At 54.9% G+C, this 23,061-nt stretch overlaps 1 protein-coding gene across 1 annotated transcript in view; it reads right to left on the bottom strand.

Annotated features, from left to right (window-relative positions):
• The window catches only part of DNM1 (dynamin 1), a 44,562-nt gene that overhangs the window by 17,515 nt on the left and 3,986 nt on the right, over window positions 1–23,061 (bottom strand). The window contains exons 2-10 of the mRNA XM_034663734.1: window positions 12,525–12,598; window positions 12,069–12,218; window positions 11,574–11,777; window positions 11,254–11,352; window positions 11,000–11,160; window positions 9,895–10,037; window positions 9,634–9,769; window positions 9,381–9,448; window positions 6,411–6,552 (exon numbers count right to left, since the gene is read on the bottom strand). Of these exons, the coding sequence (XP_034519625.1) occupies window positions 6,411–6,552; window positions 9,381–9,448; window positions 9,634–9,769; window positions 9,895–10,037; window positions 11,000–11,160; window positions 11,254–11,352; window positions 11,574–11,777; window positions 12,069–12,218; window positions 12,525–12,598 (1,177 nt within the window). The remainder of the gene's footprint in view (window positions 1–6,410; window positions 6,553–9,380; window positions 9,449–9,633; window positions 9,770–9,894; window positions 10,038–10,999; window positions 11,161–11,253; window positions 11,353–11,573; window positions 11,778–12,068; window positions 12,219–12,524; window positions 12,599–23,061) is intronic.

Raw genomic sequence — 23,061 nt, 5'->3', positions numbered from 1 at the left:
GGGGAGCTGGGGGGGGGGGGGGGAAGAGAGCCACGTACACAGGGGGCACCGGCGGGGAGCACCCCACCCCACCAGAATCCAGGGATCCAGGGGCGTGGGGTGGGAGGACACACAGAAGGCCTGAGATGAGGGGAAGAGAGGCCTGGGATCCCAGGAAGCTGAAGGCACCAAGCCACGGCCACCCTTTCCCCCAAGTGTGGGTTCCAAATGGCAATTCAAGGGTCTTTCCAGTTGCAGGCCCTCCTCACTGGCCTACTTGGGCAACTTCGGGGGGAGGGCAGTTCCCACCGGCAGAAACGCCGCAGGGCTCAGCCTGCTCGCCACCTCGGTAGCAGCCATCTTGGAAACGGACTATTGGATGGAGGCCTCTGTTGGGGGCCCATTAGGTCCCAAAGCTTTCGCTGACCCCCAGGGCTACGCCTTGTCCTCCCAAGGAGGGAGGGACAGGCAGGCAGGGAATCAGGCAGAGAACAGCCTCGAGATTCCTGTCCAGGAAGAATCTGGGGAGGGCAGGGCCCGAGGTGCCAGCTGGCCTCCTGAGTCAGGCTGGGGACAGGCACTAGTCCTTGTCAGAGCTGAGGGAGGGGGCAGGGGGAACCGGCAGGCACGTACAGGACACAAGGGAGTCACAGGCAAGGCATGCGAGGGCACGGGGAGGGGGGCATGCAGAGTGGGGTGCCAGCAGCATGAGCAGTACCCCGCGGGGGCCTGGGTGGGCCCCGGGCCCTCCTGGTAGAATCCACCCGGTTTTGCCTCCCTTTGCATGCTCCAGCCTGGCACCATCATCCCCAGCAGCATCTGCCCAGCCAACTTGTCTCTACCCCGCTTCCTTGGGGTAGGAGCTCACCAGTACCCATTTCCCTCCAATTTTTATCAACTGAGGCAGAAGGGGAATTTACTCTAAGCCCTCCTCCCTCTGCCTGTGAACTCTGCCCTCATCTCAGGGCTCTGGACATAGCCCACATTCATTCTCCTGCAGGACTCTTGGCTGCCACCTCCTCCAGAAAGCCTGCCCTGACCACCCCCAAGAGCTGGGTTAGGGGCCTCTCTGTGCCCGCCCCCCTACGACTGCATTGTCATTGCCCAGAGGGCAGGGGTGGGCCAGGCACACGGCTGCGGCTCAGAGAGGGCAGGTTGAAGGAATGAGAGAATGAATGAAGAATGGATGTCACTGCCCTCCTTGCCAGGGTGAGGGGACACCAGCCCCTCTGGCTCATGGAACAGCTCCTCCTCAGGGAGGGGGCCTCGCTGAGCTGATGACGGGGAGCCCACCCACAGGAACCTCGAGTCCTGCTGGCCTGCCCTCCCCACTTGGTGGTCACGTGGGACCCATGTCAGGCAAATCTTGAACCAGTCCTGTCCCTCTTCCCATGCCTGGGTCAGGCCCCTCAGGTGAATCCCTCTCTGTGGGAAGAGACCTGGAGGTTAGCGTGCCTGGGTCATAGGTAGTGATCCTGAGGGCAAGATGGAGGCCGAGGAGAGGGGGCAGGGGGCACGGGGAGAGGCAGGAGGATGGGGAAGAAAGTGGCGCCCTGAATGCCCAGGAGAGGCAGACGTGAGAGATGGCTCGTCCTCCCCCTCCACCCCCCACCATCCCAAGGCTATGTCAAAGTGTGGCTGGTGTGGCCGAGCACAGGGGACCCGGGGGAGAGGTAGCCTGAGACCAGGGCCTTCCAAACAAGCACTGGCTGGACGGGCCTGGTGGACCCGCTGCCCCATGAGGCCCAAGGGGGGCCTCTACTCCTCCTTGAAGTCTCCAGCTTGGGGTAGAGATTCAGGACTGAGTCACCTCTTCTGAGGTGATCCCAAGTGCTTCCTCCCAGGGCAGGGCTGTGGCACGGGTGTGGGGGGGAGAGGTGGGCAAGGAGGGAAGGGGCAGCGATTCGCCAAAGAGCATGAACAATTCCCCCACTAACTGCCTGGATGTTACATTTGTCAAGTTTTCCACGTGTCACACATGACAGGGCAGCCTCAGCCTCTTTGGGAAGTTCTGTTCCCTTTGAGCATCTTTTTCCATTCTGGCTGTCTCTGAGCCTTTCCAGGACTTTTAGCCAGTTTTTAAAATGGAACATTTCTGTCTCAGTCCTTGGCTGAGTGGGGTGGTCAAGCTTGGAGCCCATGAGTAAGTGGCCAAGGACACAGGCCTGGGAGCCACATGACTCTTGTTTCAAAGCCAGCCCCTGCCCTGCCGCCTCTCCTTAGGAAAGTGACTGCAACCTCTCCAAGCCTCGGTTTCTCCATGTGGAAAATGGGGCAGTAACAGCACCTTCCCTCTCAGGGTCCTTGGGAGGACTGAGCAGCATATCCCATGGGCGACATTAAACTCCAGATTTCATCCAGAGAGCAAAGTTGTAATCCCAGCAGGCCTGGGAAGAGTTAGAATTGATTATTTAGAAGCCTCTGACAGGGGTGCCTTGCTAAACTTAGAAGGCTTGGGGAAGAAAAAAAAAATAAAGAAGATGGGTGCATTTTGCCAGGAAAAAGAAAATTACTACTCACTAAATAAATCAAAAGGCAACATTATTTTTTAGAAATAATTTATAAGCTTTCCTTTTTAAAGTTTTTATCAATATTGCTGCTGACAAAAATCTACAGACTCACTGTAAGACTAAAATTTGCGAAGTAGAAATGGAAAAATTCCTATTTTCCTTGCCCTCTCTCTTTTTTTTTTTTAAGATTTTATTTATTTATTCGACAGAGATAGAGACAGCCAGTGAGAGAGGGAACACAAGCAGGGGGAGTGGGAGAGGAAGAAGCAGGCTCATAGCAGAGGAGCCTGATGTGGGGCTCGATCCCATAACACCGGGATCACGCCCTGAGCTGAAGGCAGACGCTTAACCGCTGTGCCACCCAGGCGCCCCTTCCTTGCCCTCTCTTAACATAATGGTTAGCAATTTGATGACAATGCCTTTGGGATTTTATTATTTACATATATTATTTCCTCTCCCAAATACTATATTGTCTTCGGAAACCAGCTTTTTTCCCACAGTACATTGTGGAGGGACATGTGAATGGAAAGAAATATGCCTTGACCTTTTAATAGCTATAGTCTGCCACTGACTGCATGATACTTTACATAATCAATCCCCTCTCGATGGACATCTGGGTTGTTTCCAAAATCTCACCATTTATGATAATTAGTGCTTTCCTTTAGAATGCAATTCAACAGTGTTTCAGTTTTTAAGTGTTTGATTCTAGTAATCAGTTTTCTAAGAATCTATTCTAAGGAAAAAATCCTAGAAGAAAAAAATAAACATTTGTATAGGCAAAGATGTTCAGGGGTGCCTGGCTGGCTCAGTCGGTAGATTGTGTGACTCTTGATCTTGGGGTTATGAGTTCAAGCCCCTGTTGGGTGTAGAGATGACTTAAAAAAAAAAAAGATGCTCATTGCCAGATTATTTATAATATTGAAAAACTGGAGACAATTTAAATGGCCGGGGTGGTGCAATGGATTAAGCTTTCGACTCTTGGTTTTGGCTCAGGTCCCGATCTCAGGGTTGTGAGATCGAACCCCTCATCGGGCTCCACGCTGAACGCAAACCCTGAGATCGAACCCCGCATCGGGCTCCATGCTGAGCACAGAGTCTGCTCGAGATTCTTTCTCTCCCTCTGCCCCTCCCACTTGTGGTCTCTTTATCTCTCTCTAAAATAAATAAATAAGTCTTTAAAAAACATAAAATAAAAAATAAATGTTCACCAATAGAAAAACTATGGTTAAGCGAACCATGATAAATCTTGTTTAGTAGAATATTATGCAGGGGCGCCTGGGTGGCACAGCGGTTAAGTGTCTGCTTTCAGCTCAGGGCGTGATCCTGGCGTTCTGGGATCGAGCCCCACATCAGGCTCCTCCGCTAGGAGCCTGCTTCTTCCTCTCCCACTCCCCCTGCTTGTGTTCCCTCTCTCTCACTGGCTGTCTCTATCTCTGTTGAATAAATAAATAAAATCTTTAAAAAAAAAGAATATTATGCAAACACTAAAAAGGTTTATATAGACTATGTAACATACGCCCCAAAATGTGTGTTACTAAAAGAAAAAGCAGGATGCAACTGTATTCACGGTGTGAATACATAACACAGTAAACAAACAGAAAAAAGATTTGGAGGGGGTGCCCGGGTAGCTCAGTCAGTTAAGCATCCAACTCCTGATTTCGGCTCAGATCATGGTCTCAGGGTCATGAAGTGAGCCCCGTGTTGGGCTCCGCACTCAGCAGGGCGTCTGCTTGGAATTTTTTTTTCTCTTTCTCCCTCTGCCCCTCCCCCCACTCTCAAAATACATAAATAAGCATTAGGAAAAAAGACAAGGGGAAAAAAAAAGATTTGGAGGAATAAATCGGTAAAAACTTTACGGAGGGCAATGTTGGGGAAGTGGGGAAGTTACCAAAATTGTGAATGCTCATATCCACTGACTGGCCATTGTCTGTCTAGAAATTTGCCCTAAAGAAACAACAGGATACATATTATAAATACATCTGTAAGGATGGTCACTGCAGCACTGTTTGTAAAAGAAAAAAAAAAAGGTTGAAACAATTGAAATGTCAATAGGATATTGAATATATAGATCAAGGCACATTTCTACAGCGGAAAACAATTCAGCAGTTCAAGGAGAGGTCTTCCTGTCCTTACGTACAAGGATTCCAGTTCACACTGCTCGGTAAAAAAGAGTTCCGGAATCCATGTGTAGAGTGTGATCCCATTTAGGTTAAAACTGGCATGTATTTGGGGGCGCCTGGGTGGCTCAGTCGTTGAGCGTCTGCCTTCAGCTCAGGGCATGATCCCAGCGTTACGGGATCGAGCCCCACATCAGGCTCCTCCGCTATGAGCCTGTTTCTTCCTCTCCCACTCCCCCTGCTTGTGTTCCCTCTCTCGCTGGCTGTCTCTCTCTCTGTCAAATAAATAAATAAAATCTTAAAAAAAAAACCTGGCATATATTTGTAATTAGTTAGGAAGCTAGGAGTCCTTATACTTAGGGCTGAACGATTACAGGAACTGGCTTTCTCTGTGCTGTGCAAATATTTTTATAACAATCGTGTATCATCGGAACAAAATCAATACAGATAATTTCAATTTTTTTAAAGGAGTATACTTGCAAGAAACGTACAAAAATCTGTCGTGGCTCCCTGGAAAGGGAGGGTTGTTGCCTTCTTTTTAAGCTTTGGCATTTACCAAATGTTTAAAATTGAGAAGGTATTTGTTTTATAACAAAAAGCCAAAGCTGAAAAAAATTTAGTTATATCTAGCCTTCTTTTATAGATTTGAGACAGCTTAAGATAAACTCGGTGTTTTTTAAAGTTTGACAAAAGTAAGAGCGTGTTGCTGAGTACTCACAGGGCAGTGGGACCGTGACTCAGCTGTCAGGGCAAATACTAGGCAGTGGCGAGTCCCGCCCAGATTTCACTCCACCTGGAAGGGCATGGACTGGATGCTCATTTGCTTACTGTCCACAATAGGCACAAAAGTGGGCAAAGTGAGACAGGATAAGGAAAGGGGTGCACGTGACTAATTATGCACGAGCCATGAAACCCCTGAAACTTATTTGCAACAGGAAGTTGAGGCAGAAGTGCCCGCACCGCCCAGCATAGGGAGATTTTTCCAGCACAGGCGAGGCCGGGCTTTCCCTGAGATTCTGAGTCAGCTGGCTGGGCAGGGGCATTCGAATCCTGGAAAGGCTCCCCCAGGCAACTGATTCTCATGCACTCCCCTGGGGAGAACTGCCTTCGGAGGATCTGGCTAAAAATCCCCAGGATGCCCAAAAGTAGACAACTAGGAAGGAGGGAATTTAAAAGGTCACAGACCCAAAAGAGGCTGACCCTGTCGGACATATACGGATTACCATAAAGTGAGTAATCCAATATGCTTTCAGGCAAATTGGTTTTGAGGAACTAGGATAGCTTCCCCCACCCCAGGAGGCCTGGATCCCTGATCTATTCCCTCAGCTTCCCTAAATCTGAATCCCACTCTGCTCTTCTCTTCTGAGACTCGGTTTATTCACCTGTAAAATGGGCATCACACTACCCATTTCTTAGGCTTGTTGGGAGGCTTAAGTCAGTTAACAGGATGAGCCCTTAGCTCAGTGCTTGGCACATACTAGGTGCTCAAGGAATACCAGCCATCCCCTTCTCATCGTCACCATTGTCATTCCTGTTGGTGAAAAGCGGCCGCGGAGGACGAGCGGGTTGGAGCAAAGTCTTCTAGCAGAGATGGGGGCCTAAAAGGATCCTAAGTGTAAGCAGACCCAGGGTTATAAGCTGGCACGAAACCCAAGGGCCCAGAATCACCCGGCCAGCACAGGCGCCTGGGTCCACGTAGGTGGCCGAGGGGCTGTCAGGCCCGTTCAGCAGGTGGTTCTGCCCACGGGAGTCCATGGCCACGAGGAAGGGACGGCCAGGCCCAGCCCCGCCCTGGCGGCTGTCATACCTTTTCGCTACACTTTCTGATGGTGGCCGTGAGCTCACTGACTACCATATCCACACACTTGATACTGGGCTCTTTGAGCTTCTGCACCTGCTTTTTCACTGTGGCTTCAAAAGCGAGGTCAGGTGTGAAGAGGCCCGTCCTGCACCCGGGGAGGAGGAGGGGACAGGAGGAGGAGCAGCCGTGGGCAGGTGGGGAGAAGGAGGGGAGTGAAAGCCAAGCAGAGCCAGGATTCAGGAGTGGAGGATGGCATGGGGGAAGAGAGAGAGACACCGACACAGAGAAAGAGAGAGAGAACAGAAGACAATGTGAGCGTGGGACCGGGCCTCCCTGCTGCCACCCGGGGTCGTCACCTCCCAGGTGCTGCCAGTGTCCCCCAGGGCTCTGTGGGTTTGGGGTGGGGGACCAAGCCTCTGCTCCGTACAAGGCCCCTTACTGAGTTCAAATCCTCTCCCCAGGGCTTGGCCCCCCACTCCTCAGCTACACTGAGCCGGCCCTCTCTCTTTTTTCCAATGTTATCTTTGTCACAGCCTCTGGGTCCTCCTAAGGGGCTGACCCAGGCCAGGACCCCACCCTCCCATTCTGTCCAATTCAAGGTTTGCCAGCACCTCCTGCATTCACTTCATCCTGACTCCAAAGCCTAACAGTATTCCCTACCTCTACCAGGATTGCTGCATTCAGCTGACCAGGCTGTGCACTGCACAACTCCAGGGGGCTCCATTTGCATAGACCGTGGTGCAGATGATGCCTCCTGGAGTTGCAGTGTAGCTGCCTGACCTCCACTCTCCAGCTCCCTGTTCTACTCCTGCCCTTCCCTTTCTCCTCAAGGGGCATCCTTTGCTTCTCCTCCAAAAGGGTCTGGAGGAACTCCGCTGGGAAAGACAGAAAGAGATAAGAGGAAAGACAGAAAGAGTGGAAGTGGTGGTAGAGAGGGGCCAGGGCAGCAGTGGGGAGAGGAAAGGAAGGGAGGCTGGGGTAGAGTCAAACAAGTACTGGATTTGGAGTCCAAAGCCTTGGCTTCGAGTAACAGCTCTGCCACCTGCAAGCTTACATGACCTTGGACAAATCACTTGATCTCCTAAGCCTCAGTTCTCCTGCTGTGACATGGGTGCCATCCTCCCTGCCCTGCCCTGCCCTCCTTGGGAGGTTCTGTGAAGCTCAGATGACGTAACAGATGGAAGAGGGCTCTGTCCCTGGAAGGTTGGATGTGGATGGAAGGGAAGGGCAGGGTCCTGAGTGAGAGTCCTGAGTGAGGCTGGGGTGAGAATGGGGAGGATGGAAGATAGTGGGGAGTCAGGGTACCTGCTAGACCTGGTCCTCTGCACCCCTCTAGCCATCCAGACCCCAAGAAGGCCCTGTATCTCACCTGTCTGCAGGGCCAAGGTGTCCCTGTGACCCTTCCCTAGAGCCCCCAGAGGGGACCCCCAAAGCTGGAAGGGGGCTCAGGGTCCCTCCAGGCCGATTTTCCCTGAGCTGGGGGAGCTCTTGGTGGGCTCTCACGATGAATAGCCACCATCACACCTGTCATCAGTGTCTAATCCCTGTGCCTGGGAGCCAGGGGATGGGTAAGGCCCTCTCGGAGAGGCCCCCTGTCTTGGTCTGCGGTGGCCTGCCTCCCCCACCCCGCTGAGGTCTGTACATGCTACCGAGGAGGCGGGGGGATGTGGGGGAAGGAGCGCCTGGCAGCAGTGCAGGATGGGGGGCAGAGGTGGGGGGGCTGGCCCGGGCCACCGGGTTACCTTCTTGGTGCACTGTCTAACCGTGCTGATTAGCTCCGAGATAACCATGTCCACACACTTGAGACACGGTTCTCGGATCTTCTTCACCTGCTTTTTCACAATGGTCTCAAAGGCCATGTCTGGGGTAAAGAGCCCCGTTCTGAACGCCCGGAGCGGGAGAAGGGCACAGTGTCACAGGCCAGCTCCTGCCAGGAGTGCCAGGCCAGGGCCCCACCCGACCCCCTGAACTCTGCCCTTGGGGTCCTCCCACTACCCCTGTCTGGGTTTCAGCATCCTCATCTGTAAAGCGGGCGGGAGGGATTCTAATGAAGGACTTTCCATTGGCGCTCTTGGGGCAAGACAAGGTCTGCTTATAATTGTCACATGTATGTCCTGTCCTGCTTCCTCTGAAGATTCTGTTCATACAAAAGGTGCTATGGCCAGAAATGGTATGAAAACTGCCAAACTGGGTTCTCTTTAAGAGCCTTTCTGGGAATAAAACATTTTATTTTAAGACCAGGAGAGAGATTTTTTTTTTTCTGTGTCATGGCCAATGCAGTTATCAGTCTATAATTTCCATGCCAAACCTTGGAATTGAACCTGAAAAAACGCAGGGATATTTTGGTCTCGTTCACTGACTGGCACATAGCAGGTGCTTTAAATTTTCTTGTTGAATGAACAGTGTGGATCTGGGTCCTTGAAGGGGGCTAGGCTTTTAAGGAACCGTCTTTTTTTCCAGTCCCCCTTCCTGTTCCAAAGGCGGCGGGGTTGACTAGAAGGAGGGAAGTGATGCGGAATGGGGCCGACTTTGGGCTAGTGAGACTATGGGAGGGTCTGGAGGGTTGAGAGACCCCGTCGCATCCTAAAAGGGCACAGACCAATACCCAGATGCTCCAGCCCAGGCCCCCCGGTGGTTTGACAGCTTTGTGCAGCTACCGGCATAGGACTGGGGGAGGCGGTCTCATCCTGAGGATGGGCAGGGGGCCCAAGCCCAGAGGAGGCTTCCCCTATGTCCCTGCTTCCAGGGACAGCAAAGGAGGACAGCAGGTTGCATGGAGGGGGTGGCCCAGGCCTCCAGTCCACCTCCCCCAGCTCGAGCCTGCTTGACCTGGGAGCCAGAAAGGGTGGAGGGGACTGGGGACCAGAGCTCTTGGTCCTTCTTCAGGGAGGCTCACTTCATCACTCCCTGTGCCTTGGCACCAGACCCCCCGCCTTCCAGGGCTCAGCCCCCTTCCCCGGTCCCAATACGTGCCTAATGCCATGGATATTCTTGATGGCGTAGCTGATCTCCCTTCGGAGCTCCTTCTCGTCAAATTCCATCTGTGTAGGAGAGGAAGAGACAGCTGGTCAGGGCCTTCCCACTCCCCGGAAGGCCAAGACAGATGCCCCACTCCCAGGGTTGGGCACCAGGTCAGCAAAGGTATGTGTGAAAGTCCTGGCGGGGGGGGGGGCAAGGGCGGGTAGTCCTAAGGCCGCCCACGCCACCCCTGGGGAGACTGTCCTACCTTGACTAGCTCAAAGGGGAAGCGCTCATGGAAGATCCGGTTGATGCGGGCTCCCCCTGACAGTTCATAGGTGTCGATCTGGTCCCCTGAGCCCTCGATGCGCTTTTCAAAGTCCACGGCAAACTGCTGGACCATCCTGGAGGGTGGAGAGAGTGGGATGGCGTGAGGGGGCTGCAGCCGCCTCGTGGAGGGGGCCCTGGGTGAGCCCTGGGCCAAGGGGCAGCTCAGTGCTGGGGAGTCAGGAGCTGGGGCGGGCCTCACTGCAGCAGGGCCTTGGTCTTGCGCGCTGGGTCATCGGGCCGGAAGTTCTTGTACTCGTCCACCTCCTTCTCAATGGACAGTAGCTGGCTTTGCAGCTTGTTCCGAAGCCCTGGCAGTGTGTCCCGGATGTGGTTGGTCAGTTGCTGGGGGGGGGGAAGCAGAATGAGACAGGGATGAAGGCCATGGTCACAAACGCAGATGCCCTGAGGGCCAAGCAGGGACCAGGATGCCGGGGGACCTGTGGATGCGGTGAGGTTGAAACCTCTAGAAGACAGCCATGATCCCGCCCACCACTGCCTGCCCACGAGAAGCAAAGCTGCTGAGGTGGGGCCTGGTGTACAGCGGGGGTATGAACTGAATTCATGAGTGAGTAACTCAATTTTCTTTTCTTTTCTTTTCTTTTCTTTTCTTTTCTTTTCTTTTCTTTTCTTTTCCCTTCCCTTCCCTTCCCTTCCCTTCCCTTCCCCTTTCCCTTTCCCTTTCCCTTTCCCTTTCCCTTTCTTTCTCTCTCTCTCTCTCTCCCCTCCCTCCCTTCCTTTTGAAGATTTTATTTTTACGTAATCTCTATGCCCATTGTGGGGCTCAAACTTACAACCCTGAGATGAAGAGTACGTGGTCTACTGACTGAGCCAGCCAGGCACCTCATGTAATTTTCAATAGAAACCGGGAGTCTAGATTTTTATTTGAAATTAGCTGAGTTTTAGACACCATGAGGGCCAAATAAAATGTGTCTGGGGCAGGGATGGCTGGAGGGCTACCCCTTGTCCCCTCTGAGTTTAGGCCTTCCATAGGGCAATTCTCAAGTTTGGGGGCTCGCTCTGACCAGGTCCCCATATGCAGTATCTCCCTGAAGCTGCACAACGATCTTATGAAACAGGGTTTTATCACCATCATCGCCATTTTACAGATGCAAAAACAGAGGTTCAGAGAGCTGGAGTGTCAGGTCTGTGGCTTCCAGAGTTCCCAATTCTGCACTACCCTGCCTTCCCCACTGGCTCCCTTCCGACATCACACACACGATGAGGACACCTCTGTGGGTCACCCTCACAAAACACATTTAAATGACTCTGTCCTCATGCTGGTTTCGCCAGGCCTGAGCTCCTACCTGGTTGAGAACCTTCTGCAGGTAAGGTGTGCCCATGCGGTCAGCCAAGTGGCGGTAGGACGGGTGGGAGAGGAAGAACTTGCGTTCAGCGGCCAAGGCAGCCGTGATGTCCTTCTTGCCATCAATGTCCTTCTGGCTCCGGTTCACCACCCCTATGTAGCCTGTGGAAGGGGGTCAAAGTCAGGCGCAAGCAGCCTTGCGCAGGGTGGGAAGGAGAAGGGCAGTGGGGTGGGTCAGGGGAGGAGCCTGCCGACCTCTGCGCAGGGGGAGAAGCTTGTTCTCCAGCACGTCACGGGCATCTGTGCCCTCGTCCATCAGATCCAGCTTGGTGATGACCCCGATGGTGCGCTGGCCTGGGGGGCAGCAGGAGAGGGCCGTCTGCATCTGCACTCGCCCCCACACCAGAGACCACACACGTTCCCACTGGCACCTGCTCCACCCATCTCCCTACCCACACCCTCACCCACCGCCTGCCTCTGCTCTCCCGCCTCCTCTGTACTTCACAGAGTGGCATCTCCTGGCACGGAGAGTAGAGCCCCAGAGCCTCCCACTTCTGCTGCCCTTAGGAACCTACCCTGGGGGTCCACCTCCTTGGCAACCTTGAGAGCATCGGAGTTGGCCAGGTCGGAGTTGGCCGGGGACACAGCCAGGATGAGGCAGTTCTCTTTGGTGACGAACTGCATAAGCATGTCCCGAATCTGGAACTCGATGTCAGGAGGTTGGTCCCCCACCGGGACCTTGGTCATTCCAGGCAGGTCCACCAGTGTCAGGTTCAGCACTGGACAGGGTGGCGAGAGGGGGGGCTCAAGGCGAGGGGCGTGGCCACGGGAGGGCGGATTAAGGAACTGGGCGGGTTAGAGAGGATCGGCTGGGGAGCTGGCCGCAGGTGGACGGGATTAGGGAAACGTGGGGCTAAAGGGGCGGGAGGGGGGGTATTCGAGGCGTGGCCAGAGGTGGGCGGAGTCATAGGGTGGAGTTTGGGAGTAGGATGGGCAGAGGAGGGGGTCGCTGTGGGGGCGGAGCTAAGCGAGGAGGCCAGGAGGTCCGGGGCGGGGCCACGTCGTCTCACCGTGGGGCGAGTAAACGCGGAGGTTGATGGGCACCGGCGAGATGCCCTTGTTAGTGCCGGTGACCCGGTCGGTCTCAGCCTCGATCTCCAGGCGCACCTCCTCGAAGTCGGTGAATTTCTTCCCCTTGCAGTGCAGAAACTCGGCATATTCTGCCCCAGAATGGGGTGGGGGGAAGAAAGGTGGAGGGGTAAGCATATTAACCTGGAACCCACCTGGGTTCCATCTTCCACTGGGAATGGACCCACACACTCCCCCAAACACTGCCTTCTCTCCCCTCCCTCCCCACAACAAAGTCATGTCTCCGTTATGCATTTTTATCCCCACTGTCCAGTGGGGGAATCCAGAGCCAAAGTCATAGAGGAAGCAAGTGCAGTGGCTAGGCTGGACCTCTCCTTGGGGATAGAGTGGGGAGGCTGGAGAGGCCGGTCGGGCTGCTGGCGGACGAGAGCACGTACCTGTGGTGGCATTGACCAGCTGCAGGACCAGGGGGCGTCGGGTGACGATGCCTGACCCTCGGGGCAGGAAGTCCCTGCAATGAGTTGGGAGTGAGAGGAGGGTCAAGGCCTGAATAGGCTCCGTCTGTCCTGGGGGCATCTGTCCTGCCACTGGGAGTTCCAACCCTCTCCCAAAGTGCCCACCACACTTTAGCCCAAGGGTTTCAGGTCACTGAGGGGAGATGGCATCCGAAAAAGGTGGAAGGGACCTCCCCCAAGTACCCTGGCTCAGAGATTTATGCGTGTGAGCTGCCAGGAGACAAGACCAGTAAGCCCCAGATCTCTCTCAGGTATGCCCTGTGTTGGTTCTGGGCCAAGAAGAAGTCCCTTTGCCAACCCAGTCACTGCCATTCAACTGTGGCATGGGGTTCCCCACATACCCAAGTGTCCAGTGGCCACAGAGTAGATCTCAAGGAAATGGAGCTGCACCTTCTCCTCGCCCTTCCTCTGTGGGGGAAGGGCAGCATCTCACTTCCCCTTCCTGGGGGCCCCATCTGGCTGGGGTTGAGGATGAGAGGGGGTGGGGGGAAGGAGGAGGCAAGGAAAAGAATTCATGCTTCTTAAGTGCCTAGTGCATGCCAGGCTCATGGACTCCACACCATAGCCTTGTGAGGTAAGTGCTGTTATTATCTCCATTTTGCAGATGAGGAGACTGAGGCTCAGAGGCGTTCAGGCTGCGTAGTCGGTAACCAGCAGAGCAGACTCCAGACACAGACCGGTTTGACTCTGCTGTGAGAGCTCCCTGCGCTTCAATCCCTTGCAGACCCAGTCATTGAAGGACGGGACCTGAGGGCTTCCCGAGTCACTGCCCCAGACCTGATGTGTATACCCCAGATATCTGCTTGTGCCAATGTCAACCTCAGCAGTCCTTTTGGCTAGCTCTTGTGGGTGCTGATTCTCTGTCCTGTCAGCTCTTCTCACTTCCACCCCCACCCTCAGCCCCACCCAAGCCAGTGCAAGCAGCAGGGCGGAGGTCTCTGACCAGGCTGTCAGAACTGCAGTCATGGGATCCCCAGGACACAGGAAAGCGGGGAGCAGGCTACAGCCTGAGGGACTGGAGGGATCCTGCTGGCCACTTCATTCATGGAGAGGCACATGGAGGCCCAAGAAGGGGAAAAGACATTCAAGCTCCTATAGGATTTGGACTGAGCCTGAGAAGAACCCAGGTCTCCTACCCCCAGCCCAGAGTCTGACCTGGACCACACAGCTTCCTGCACCCCCCATCCCCCACTCCCTGGTCGGGAGAGTCCCAGGTACAGGTACAACAGAGTAGGCCCAAGCTCCTGGGTTCAAGGCCGCCTCTTGGGGAGACCTCTTCCTGCCCTGCCCTGCCCCTCCTCTGGGGAGATTAGAAGCTTAGAGGGAGGAGTCAGCTACTTCTATGGGGAAGGAGAAGGATGACAAATCCCGCATTTATTCATCATTTCCAGGTGCTAGGCAAGCACTTTTCATTTTTGCAAGACTGAACTTTGGAAGGGCAGGGCCAGCATCTCTTCATCCACCACGGCATCCCACTGTCTAGCCCAAGGCTTAGCATGCAAGAGGCACTTCTTTTTTTTTTTTTTTTTTTAAGATTTTATTTATTTATTCGACAGAGATAGAGACAGCCAGCGAGAGAGGGAACACAAGCAGGGGGANAGAGGAAGAAGCAGGCTCATAGGGGAGGAGCCTGATGTGGGGCTCGATCCCATAACGCCAGGATCACGCCCTGAGCCGAAGGCAGACGCTTAACCGCTGTGCCACCCAGGCGCCCCACAAGAGGCACTTCTTGAATGCTGCCTGAGTCCCCTGGCCCTCGGAACAGGGCTCTGACATGGAAATGATCATTTTACAGATGAAGCAACTGAGGCTCAGAGGTGAAGTGACTTGTCCAAGGTCACCTGGATGGGACTGGCAGAGCTTGGATTCAAACCCAAGGGCCTGTTGGGCCCCAGAGACTGGGAAGTTCCCCGTCAAACTCCGCTCCTCCTTCAACCCAAAAAGCCAGACTTGGCTGTTTATGTAATTCAATTAAATTCCATCTAGGACATACTTGGGAGCAGCTGCTGTGTGCCAGGCCCTGTGCTGGGCCCTGGGGATGGAGGTGATGAGTCAGACAGCTCCCTACCCGGAGGAGGAGCTCACAGTGTGGTGGGAGAGACGGACAAGGAAACAGATAATGCAATGCGGTGTGACACGTGCTAGAATGGAGACGCACCATGCAGCACTCAGAGAAGGAGGGGATGAACGGGGCGGTGGGGAGGAGGGGGAGGCGGTTCCTGTCTCTACTTCTCCCATCCTTTACTCACTCCTCTGGGGGGTGACTCTCTAGTATCTGGGAACCCCCAGGGCTGTGTAGATAGGACATCTGTTCTCATAGAGGCTAGGGTGGGCATGGCGGCGCGGGGTCCACGCTTTCCCCCACCAGCTCCTCACCCAGCAATACCATGGCAACTGCTGTAGCCATGGAAACTACAGGAGGGGCTGGGAAGGATGGGACTCCCCACAGAAGGCCCCCCACGCAGAGACATGGACCTTCCCTGGAGCTCTTCCCTGAGAGCCGCCCCCCCTCCCCCGCACAGATGAGCTCACTGGGCCCCAGCGGACCTGCAGGTTGGAGGCCAATGAGCTGTCGCATGGAGGGCATGGAGAGCCCAGGGCCCAGCTGCAGGGGTGGTCAGGGGTCTGGACCAGGCTTCCCCAAGCCACTGCCTCCCCAGGGCTACTTAAAAGACAAGCAGCTTATAGGAAGCAGAGATTAGAGGGGCAGGGCTATGTGTGGGAGTAGAGCCCCTCCTCAGACCAGGATCTCTTGGGGCCAGGGTAGGGATGGGGGTGCCTGGGTGAGGAGAGGCCCCATCTGTATCATGGCCCGGGTTCTCAGAGTGAGGCCCTCACATGGCCCACAGGGGAGGCTTGTTAAAATTCATGTTCCTCAGATATGCTGGGTTAAGATCTAGTGGGGCAGGGGTGGGAGGAGAGGGAATCTGGATTTTAAACATGATCCCTAGGGGTGCCTGGGTGGCTCAGTTGTTAAGCCTCTGCCTTTGGCTCAGGGCGTGATCCCGGTGTTATGGGATCGAGCCCCACATCAGGCTCCTCCGCTATGAGCCTGCTTCTTCCTCTCCCACTCCTCCTGCTTGTGTTCCCTCTCTCGCTGGCTGTCTCTCTCTGTCAAATAAATAAATAAAATCTTAAAAAAAAAATAAACATCATCCCTATGTCACTTTCACGTTCCCTTTCAAGTTTAGTGGTTAGGAGCCAAAGCCAGGCAGAGGCCCTGGGTTTGAATCCTGCCTTGGCCATTCTGCAGGCTGGGCAAGGTACGTTACTCTCTGGGCCTCAAAACCTTCAGCTGCAAACCAGCATCATAGAAACTGGGTATCATCCACGACCACACATGGGCTGCAAGAAGGTCCATGGAGGCTTCTCATGCAAAGAGCTTAGCCCGGGCCTGGTACACAGTCGGCGCTCAGCAGCTCTAGCGGGCTGCTTGGGGTGCCGCCTGTTCTCAGCCCCCTCTCTAGGATAGTTCCCAAATTTCAGCAAGAAATGCAAGATCCCAGAGACTGCTCTGCCCGCCTCCTCCAGCCACTGACTTGGATCTCGGGATTCTGACCACGAAAGGTTAGGGGCAGATGATGCAAACTGCGGAGGAGAAGCTTTCAGAGACCATGTCATTCCTCCAGCATTGTCTAGAGGAGGGGACAGAGGCCCAGAGAGGCGCAGGGAGCTGTGATGGGAGAGGTGGCTGGCAGGGGACCAGGGCCCCATGCCTGGGCAGGCAGCAAAGAGCACTGGGTGGTTCACACATCCAGACTGTGAGATCCTCGCTCCTTGCCGGATACCCGTGCTCACCACAGGCCTGGCATGCAGTAGGTGCTCAGGCAACGCTCAAGGGAGTGAGCATGGCTGAACAGCTCCACGGCTCCTGCCTTCTACCTGGACATGCTGTCCCACGGCGCTCTGTTAAAGCGGGGGTTCAGCCCGATCTGGCCTCTGGCCAGTGCCACCCCACACCTCCCACCCAGCTCCTGCTTAGGCTGAGGGACGACAGAAAAAAGTGTGCTGGGCCCACCAGCCCCGGGAGCCATGTGGGAGGGGTGCATGGTGGCATGCCAGCTCTCCCTACTCCTTCTGTACAGATGGTGGTTTCCCGGGAGGCCTCGCCTTGCCATCTGCAGGGGCCCCTTCAAAGCCGAAGCCAGGGAGGATGAAGTAAACACCTCTCGAGACCTCCGAGCACCACATGCTATCCTGTCCGAACCGGCATGGTCCTACCCAGAGGGGTCTGGAGAAAATACACCAGAAGCCCAAAGTGATCCTCTCCTAATCTACTCTAGTGCCTGAGATCTGGGGCCAGAGCTCGGGGCACCCTGCTTCCCAGGTCCTGTTTAATACAGACAACACCAGCAAGCAGTGTGCTCCGTCTGGCGCGCACCCAGCAGCCGCCGTCCTTCTAAGTCTCCTCTTTCCTGGGCTCTGAGGTCAGACAGGCCTGGCGTTGAATATCAGAGCTGCCACTCAGGAGCTGTGTGGCTGTGGACAAGTGACCATACCTCTCTGAGCCTCAGTTTCCACATCAGTAAAATGGGTTGCTGTGAGGCTGACATACCTTGATGCCTGAAGAAACAGTAGCTACCAACGATTATAAATAACAGAACTTGCTGAGCAAGCTGAGAACACAGGCTGGGCTCCCACCAAACGATGCAGCACAGGGAGGGAGTTGGAAGGTGGGTCTCCTGGGGGCTGGCCGGAAGAGTGGGCGGGTGCGCCTGGATATGTCCAGCCAAATCTTGCCCCTGAAAGCGCAAGGCAAGAGAGGCAGGCCTGCTCCCAGGTGCCCTCTGAAGCACGGAGCTGGGGTGGAGGCGAGGGAGGGGGTGGGCCAAGAAATACAGTGGGGAGGAGGTGAGGCGGCCTCCAGGCAACAAGTCCCTCTCTGTTCCCGCTGCCCCAGGAGGCCCCAGGCATGCCCACATCACACAGCCCATGAATTTCCAGCTGAGGTTTGAACATTTCAGGGCAGCCCTGACCTGGCTTCCCCTCATGCTCTGATGTCCTGAGAGCAGGGACTGGGCTGGTCCCGTTTACCACAGTGGCCCCAGTACCCAGCATGCAGCAGGGCAGGTAGCTGGCACTCAGGGCAGCCCTGCTGGCCAAAAGAATGATTTGAAGATGAACTCCTCCGGGCGCCTGGGTGGCTCAGTTGGCTGAGCATCTGCCTTCGGTTCACGTCATGATCTCAGGGTCCTAGGATCGAGTCCCGCAGCGGGCTCCCTGCTCAGCGGGGAGTCTACTTCTCCCTCTCCCTCTGTGCTCACACACACTCTCTCTCTCTCAAATAAGTAAATAAAATCTTTAAAAAAAAATGAAGGCGAGCTCCTCTAGTTTTCCCAACATCACCCTCATTGTACAGCGTGGAAACTGAGGCACAAGGCAGGGAAGAGTGTTTCCCAAGGTCATAGTGCAAGTTGGTGACTGGGTAGGAGAGCACCCAGGGCTCTGCACTCCGAGTGCAAACGCTCTCCTCAGCAACCATTTTCCCTGCTAAAGAAAAGCGATGATCTTTCCTTCCTCCTCTTTCTTCCTTCCTTCCTTCCTTCCTTCCTTCCTTCCTTCCTTCCTTCCTTCCTCCAATCCTTCCTCCCTTCCTTCTTTCCCTCCCTCCCTTGCAAGTGTTGATGACTTTATATTTTCAAGATGGAAATAGATTTCTCTTTTGCCTCCTACTTGCAAAAATCATATGTTCTCCCTTTGAAAACATATTCAGAAAATACACAAAATGTTTAAAAATAAAAAACAATCGTCATCCCAACACCTGGGGACCACCATTGTAAACATGTTCTCATTTACAGCAATGATCACGGCAAACGCCGACGGCTAGCTGACTGCTGCTCAGAGGCTCCGCAGGGCGCTCGAAAATCTGCATCATCACGAGGTTTCTTTTTGGGGTGCTGGAAGTGTTTTAAAATTAGACTGTGATGATTGTTGCACAACTCCGTAAATACACTAAAAATCATTGAGTTGTGCACCAAAAACAGGTGAATTTTATGGCACGTAAATTATACATCAATAAAGCTGTTTAAGAAATCTGCATCCTCTTTTTTTTTTTTTAAGATTTTATTTTTAAGTAATCTCTCCACCCAAGGTGGGGCTCGAACTCACGACCCCAAGATCAAGAGTCACATGCTGTACTGACTGAGCCCACCAGGCCCCTCACTGCATCCTCTTTTTTTTTTAAATTAAACTAAATTTGGGGCACCTGGGTGGCACAGTGGTTAAGCGTCTGCCTTCGGCTCAGGGCGTGATCCCGGCATTATGGGATCGAGCCCCACATCAGGCTCCTCCGCTGGGAGCCTGCTTCTTCCTCTCTCACTCCCCCTGCTTGTGTTCCCTCTCTCGCTGGCTGTCTCTATCTCTGTCGAATAAATAAATAAAATCTTTTAAAAAAATTAAAAAAATAAATTAAACTAAATTTATTTATTTATTGGGGGGGGGAGAGAGAGAGAGGCACAAGCAGGGGGAATGGCAGAGTGTGAGGGAGAAGCAGAGTCCCTGCTGAGCAGGGAGCCCGATGTGGGGCTTGATCCCAGGACCCTGGCATCACGACCTGAGCTGAAGGCAGAGGCCTAACCAACTGAGCCACCCAGGCCCCACCCACGCCCCTGCCCGCATCCTCTTGATTGATGCTCGCGTGGCTGTGTGAGGCTGGTGTGACGAGAGACGAGGTCAGGGACCCCTCACGTGCCCACACACGCCCTGGGCTCCCGTCCACACTTACGCAGAGGCTCTGTTTGCCTACTAGCTCATTAAGGCCATTTCCCAAGTCATTCGATACAGAGCTACACCTGGATCTTTATTTCTTATCACCAGTAGCTCAATGCAAAAGAATCCCAGCTCCACCACTAAATTATTTCCCAGCCCTGAACCTCGGTTTCCCCATCAGTGAAATGGGACGCAAGCCAGAAGCTCCCTCCTAGGGCTGCTGAGGGGATGCCTGAGATCCTGGCTGTGGGAGGTTCTAACGGAGGGCGCCCATTGGTGGTACCATGAGCCACTTGAGCGCTCGTGGGCTGGGGGCCCTGTGTGTGCCAATAAGCATTCCGTTCCTTCAAATTTGGGACTCAGGTCAGAGGTGAGCATGCATCCACCTGCTGAGATTCCTCTCCGCATCCTGCCTGGTGGCCTCCTTTCCCTGTGCTCAGACCAAATGCATCTGAGCTGGAATGATGAACGAAGAGGCACTAATAAACAGGTGAAACGTTCCCATAACCACGGTTGGGGCTGCTGTCTGCCGGGAGCCCTCTGCCTAAGGCAGTGGCCTCTCTCTTCCTCTGCAGTCCCTCGTCCCGGGAGAAAACTGAGCCCTACCCCACACACCGAGGGGCACACGGCATAGCGGGAAGAGGGTGATCAGGGAAGGCATTCTGGAGGAGGTGTTGGCTAATGTGAGACTCAGAGGATGAGCCAGTGAAGGAAGAAGACGAGAGCATGGTGAAAATGAGGACAGCATATGCCAGGAGAGTGAGGAGGGCATTTTTTCCATGAACTGCAAGATACTAGGGCGGACCGGCAGGGAGAGACTGGAGGGGACGTGGGGCTGGGTAAGGCAGGCAGGCCTCCGGGGCCCGACTCAGGAGTGAGGGGCTCGGTTTGGAGGTCAGGAGCCAAAGAGGGCTTCAAGCAGAGGGGGTCAGATTGGGAGGCCATAGAGAGTCCCCATGCTGTCAGGCGGAGAACGGGTTGGGGGGCACGAGAGAAGGCCGCCCCAGGAGCGAAGACAAAGGTGGGGGGGCAGCTGCGGTACAGAGAGATGGGAGGGCTGGGGGCGGGGGGCAGGATCCACCGGGCCTGGCCTGACTCGCATGGGGAGGATGACTCAGGAGGGGCCCGGGCAGTGGGAAGATGCCATTGAGGAGACTGCCTTGAACACCTTCCAAGGCGAACAGTCTTTTTCCTGTGCCTGCAGTCGTTCCAGCCATCCCCACGCAGCTCTGGTTCTTTAGCCTGATCAGAGTCCAGAGAGACAGCCAGGGAGAGCAGAGGAGAAGCTGAGGGGTGTGATAGGTGCACACGTGGGCAGCGGGTGAAGAGGGACTGCCATGGAGGAGGGGGACTGGTACCCGTTCCTGTCCTGCCGCTCATTCCATGGCTGCGGGACGTGAGGCAGTCTCCTACCCTCTCTGAGCCATCTCGCCATCTGAAAACCGGGAATGATAGTCTGTTCCTCCAACTAACAGGTTGTTGGTTCCAAGAAAATAATAATCAGCACTGCCCTTGGCCATGGGGAATCTCTAGAGCAAGGGGCCCCCAGGGGCCAAGGGTCAGGGCCCAGCTGGAGCCCATGCACCCTTCCTAGGCCACACTCCAGTGCTCTGGAATTCCCTCTCGGTCTCAAACCCTCCTCCAGGGTCTGTCCTGCCAAGGGTGGGGGGGAGATCCTTTCTGGCACGGTGGAAGGAGCTCAGATGTGAGGGCGGGGTGTCGCCTGTGAGCCCAGGAGGCCCCTTCTGGTACAGGATGGAGTAAGAAGAGACAAGGACAGCCTGGGGAGAGGGGCCACCTTTCCCCACGACGCCACACCCCATCACGGAACTCTGAGGAGTCTGAAATTCTAAATTCAAACCCAAACTGCCAGGTTGTTATGAAAGTGTGTTTGTCAAGGTGGGAGGGCAGAATGCATTGTATTCAGCGATCTCTTAGCTTGATTTATAACTGGAATATTTAGACATCTGGCACGTGGGCCTCCGTTTCTGCTCTTGTTCCGTGCCTGATAACACTGTGCCCTAGACTGGCTTTCTCCATGCCCCCCCCTCACCTCCCCCTACCCCGCCCCACTGCTGCATCCCCTCCCCCAATGTTCTGACCCTGTGACCCCAGCCAAGGTCAGGGAAACTCAATTCTATTGGAGCCTGGATCCGATACTGTCTGCCAGAGTCACCTTTCATTCCTGACTCCTTGGGGCCACTGGCTGGGGCGGGGGCTTTGAGAAGGCTCTCTGGCCTGGGCTGAGCTCATGAGTCCGGTTGCGGACGTGTGTTCAGCACACGGCAGGTGCCTGCTCTGAGCACCCGGAGGCTGGAGCACAGGGTGGCTTCCCAGCAGAGAGTCGGCTTTGCAGGTGCAGGTGGCTGCTGAGGGGCCATTGGTGTCTCCAGACTTTCCTGGTCTCACTGGGGCCTCCACTCCTTGCTCAGCGACACCATCCTTTGTCTGGGTTCTCAAAGCCATTGGGCTCCTTTCCTTCTTGGGCCTTTGCTCAGATGGGACCCTGGACCTGGGGTGTGTTCACTCCTTTGCCTGACCGGGTCCCTTTCTTACTCAGGTCCAGCCTCAAAGGCCACCTCCTCAAGGTGCCTTCTCTGGCCCCCCTTACGACACACCTCCCTTCAATAGAAGCAAATGTCAGTCTCCTCTCCCCCCTCCAGTCACCGGCTTTCCACCTGGGATGTCTCAGGATAGCCCCTAACCCTCTTTGGCCTCTGTCTCCAAATCTGGGAATTGGAACCACTAAGATGCATCCCGAAGAATTCAGACGATGAGAGCTTAGTAATGGGGAGTGGGCTGTCCCCTACCAGAGGGCTCGGGGATGACCAAGAGAGTGGCTCTCAGAGGTCAGAGACCAGCACCAAGCCTGCGCTGGGATGAGAACATGGAGGAAGGGGCACAGAGATATGTAGGAGGCAGCGAGCCTGAGCAGGGATAGGCAGAGTCACTAGGGAAACCCAAAACCTTGCCTCTCAGGCCACCCCTTATTCTCTGGGCAGAGGCCCACTCACCAGGCCCCCCACCCCCACCACGGCCGGCCTCCCAGCCTGCCCCCCATCCAGGCGGAACAGACCTGGCACATCATCTCTTTGAGGCCTTACCCCGAGCGTTTCGTGGGCATTATCTCAACACTCAGCACAATCCCATGAGGGAGGTGCTATTATTATCCCCATTTTACAGATGAGGAAATAGGAGCCAAGCAGAAGAAACATGCCCAAGGTCACTCAGCTTGTAAGTGGCAGGGCTGAGCTACAAACCCAGGTCCGATTCCAGAGCCTGAGCTCTCAGCCCCTCTGCCACATTCGCACCCGCCGTAGCCTCCCCAGGGGCCAAGAGGGCAGGGAGGGTGGGTGCTACCATTTGTCAGCCCACCTGGCACCAGAGTGAGGGAAGGGGAGCGGATCCTGAGAGCTTGTCCCAGGACACCCCACTCTTGGTCCTGGACAGGTGTCGCAGGGAGGGGGCACAGAGCCAGGGGCAGACAAAGGGTGGCCTAGGGCAGCAGGTATCTGCTCACAAAATGCTGGGGTGTCCTGGAACCCACATACACTCCTCTGTCTACACTCACCCCAAGATGATCTCATCTACTCCTGTAGGTTTAAATCCCACCTCTACGCGATGGATGACTTCCAAATTTACACTTGCAGCCCGCCTTCCCTGAGCTTCCAGCTTGCCTCACCACACTGCCCACCTTACACTTCAGACTCAACATGCTCAAAATCGAGCTCCTGGTCCTGCCCGCCCCCCA

This window comes from Ailuropoda melanoleuca, chromosome 7 (assembly GCF_002007445.2).
Source record: "Ailuropoda melanoleuca isolate Jingjing chromosome 7, ASM200744v2, whole genome shotgun sequence".
Lineage (NCBI taxonomy): Eukaryota > Metazoa > Chordata > Mammalia > Carnivora > Ursidae > Ailuropoda > Ailuropoda melanoleuca.
This window is presented reverse-complemented; position numbering and strand designations above follow the sequence as displayed.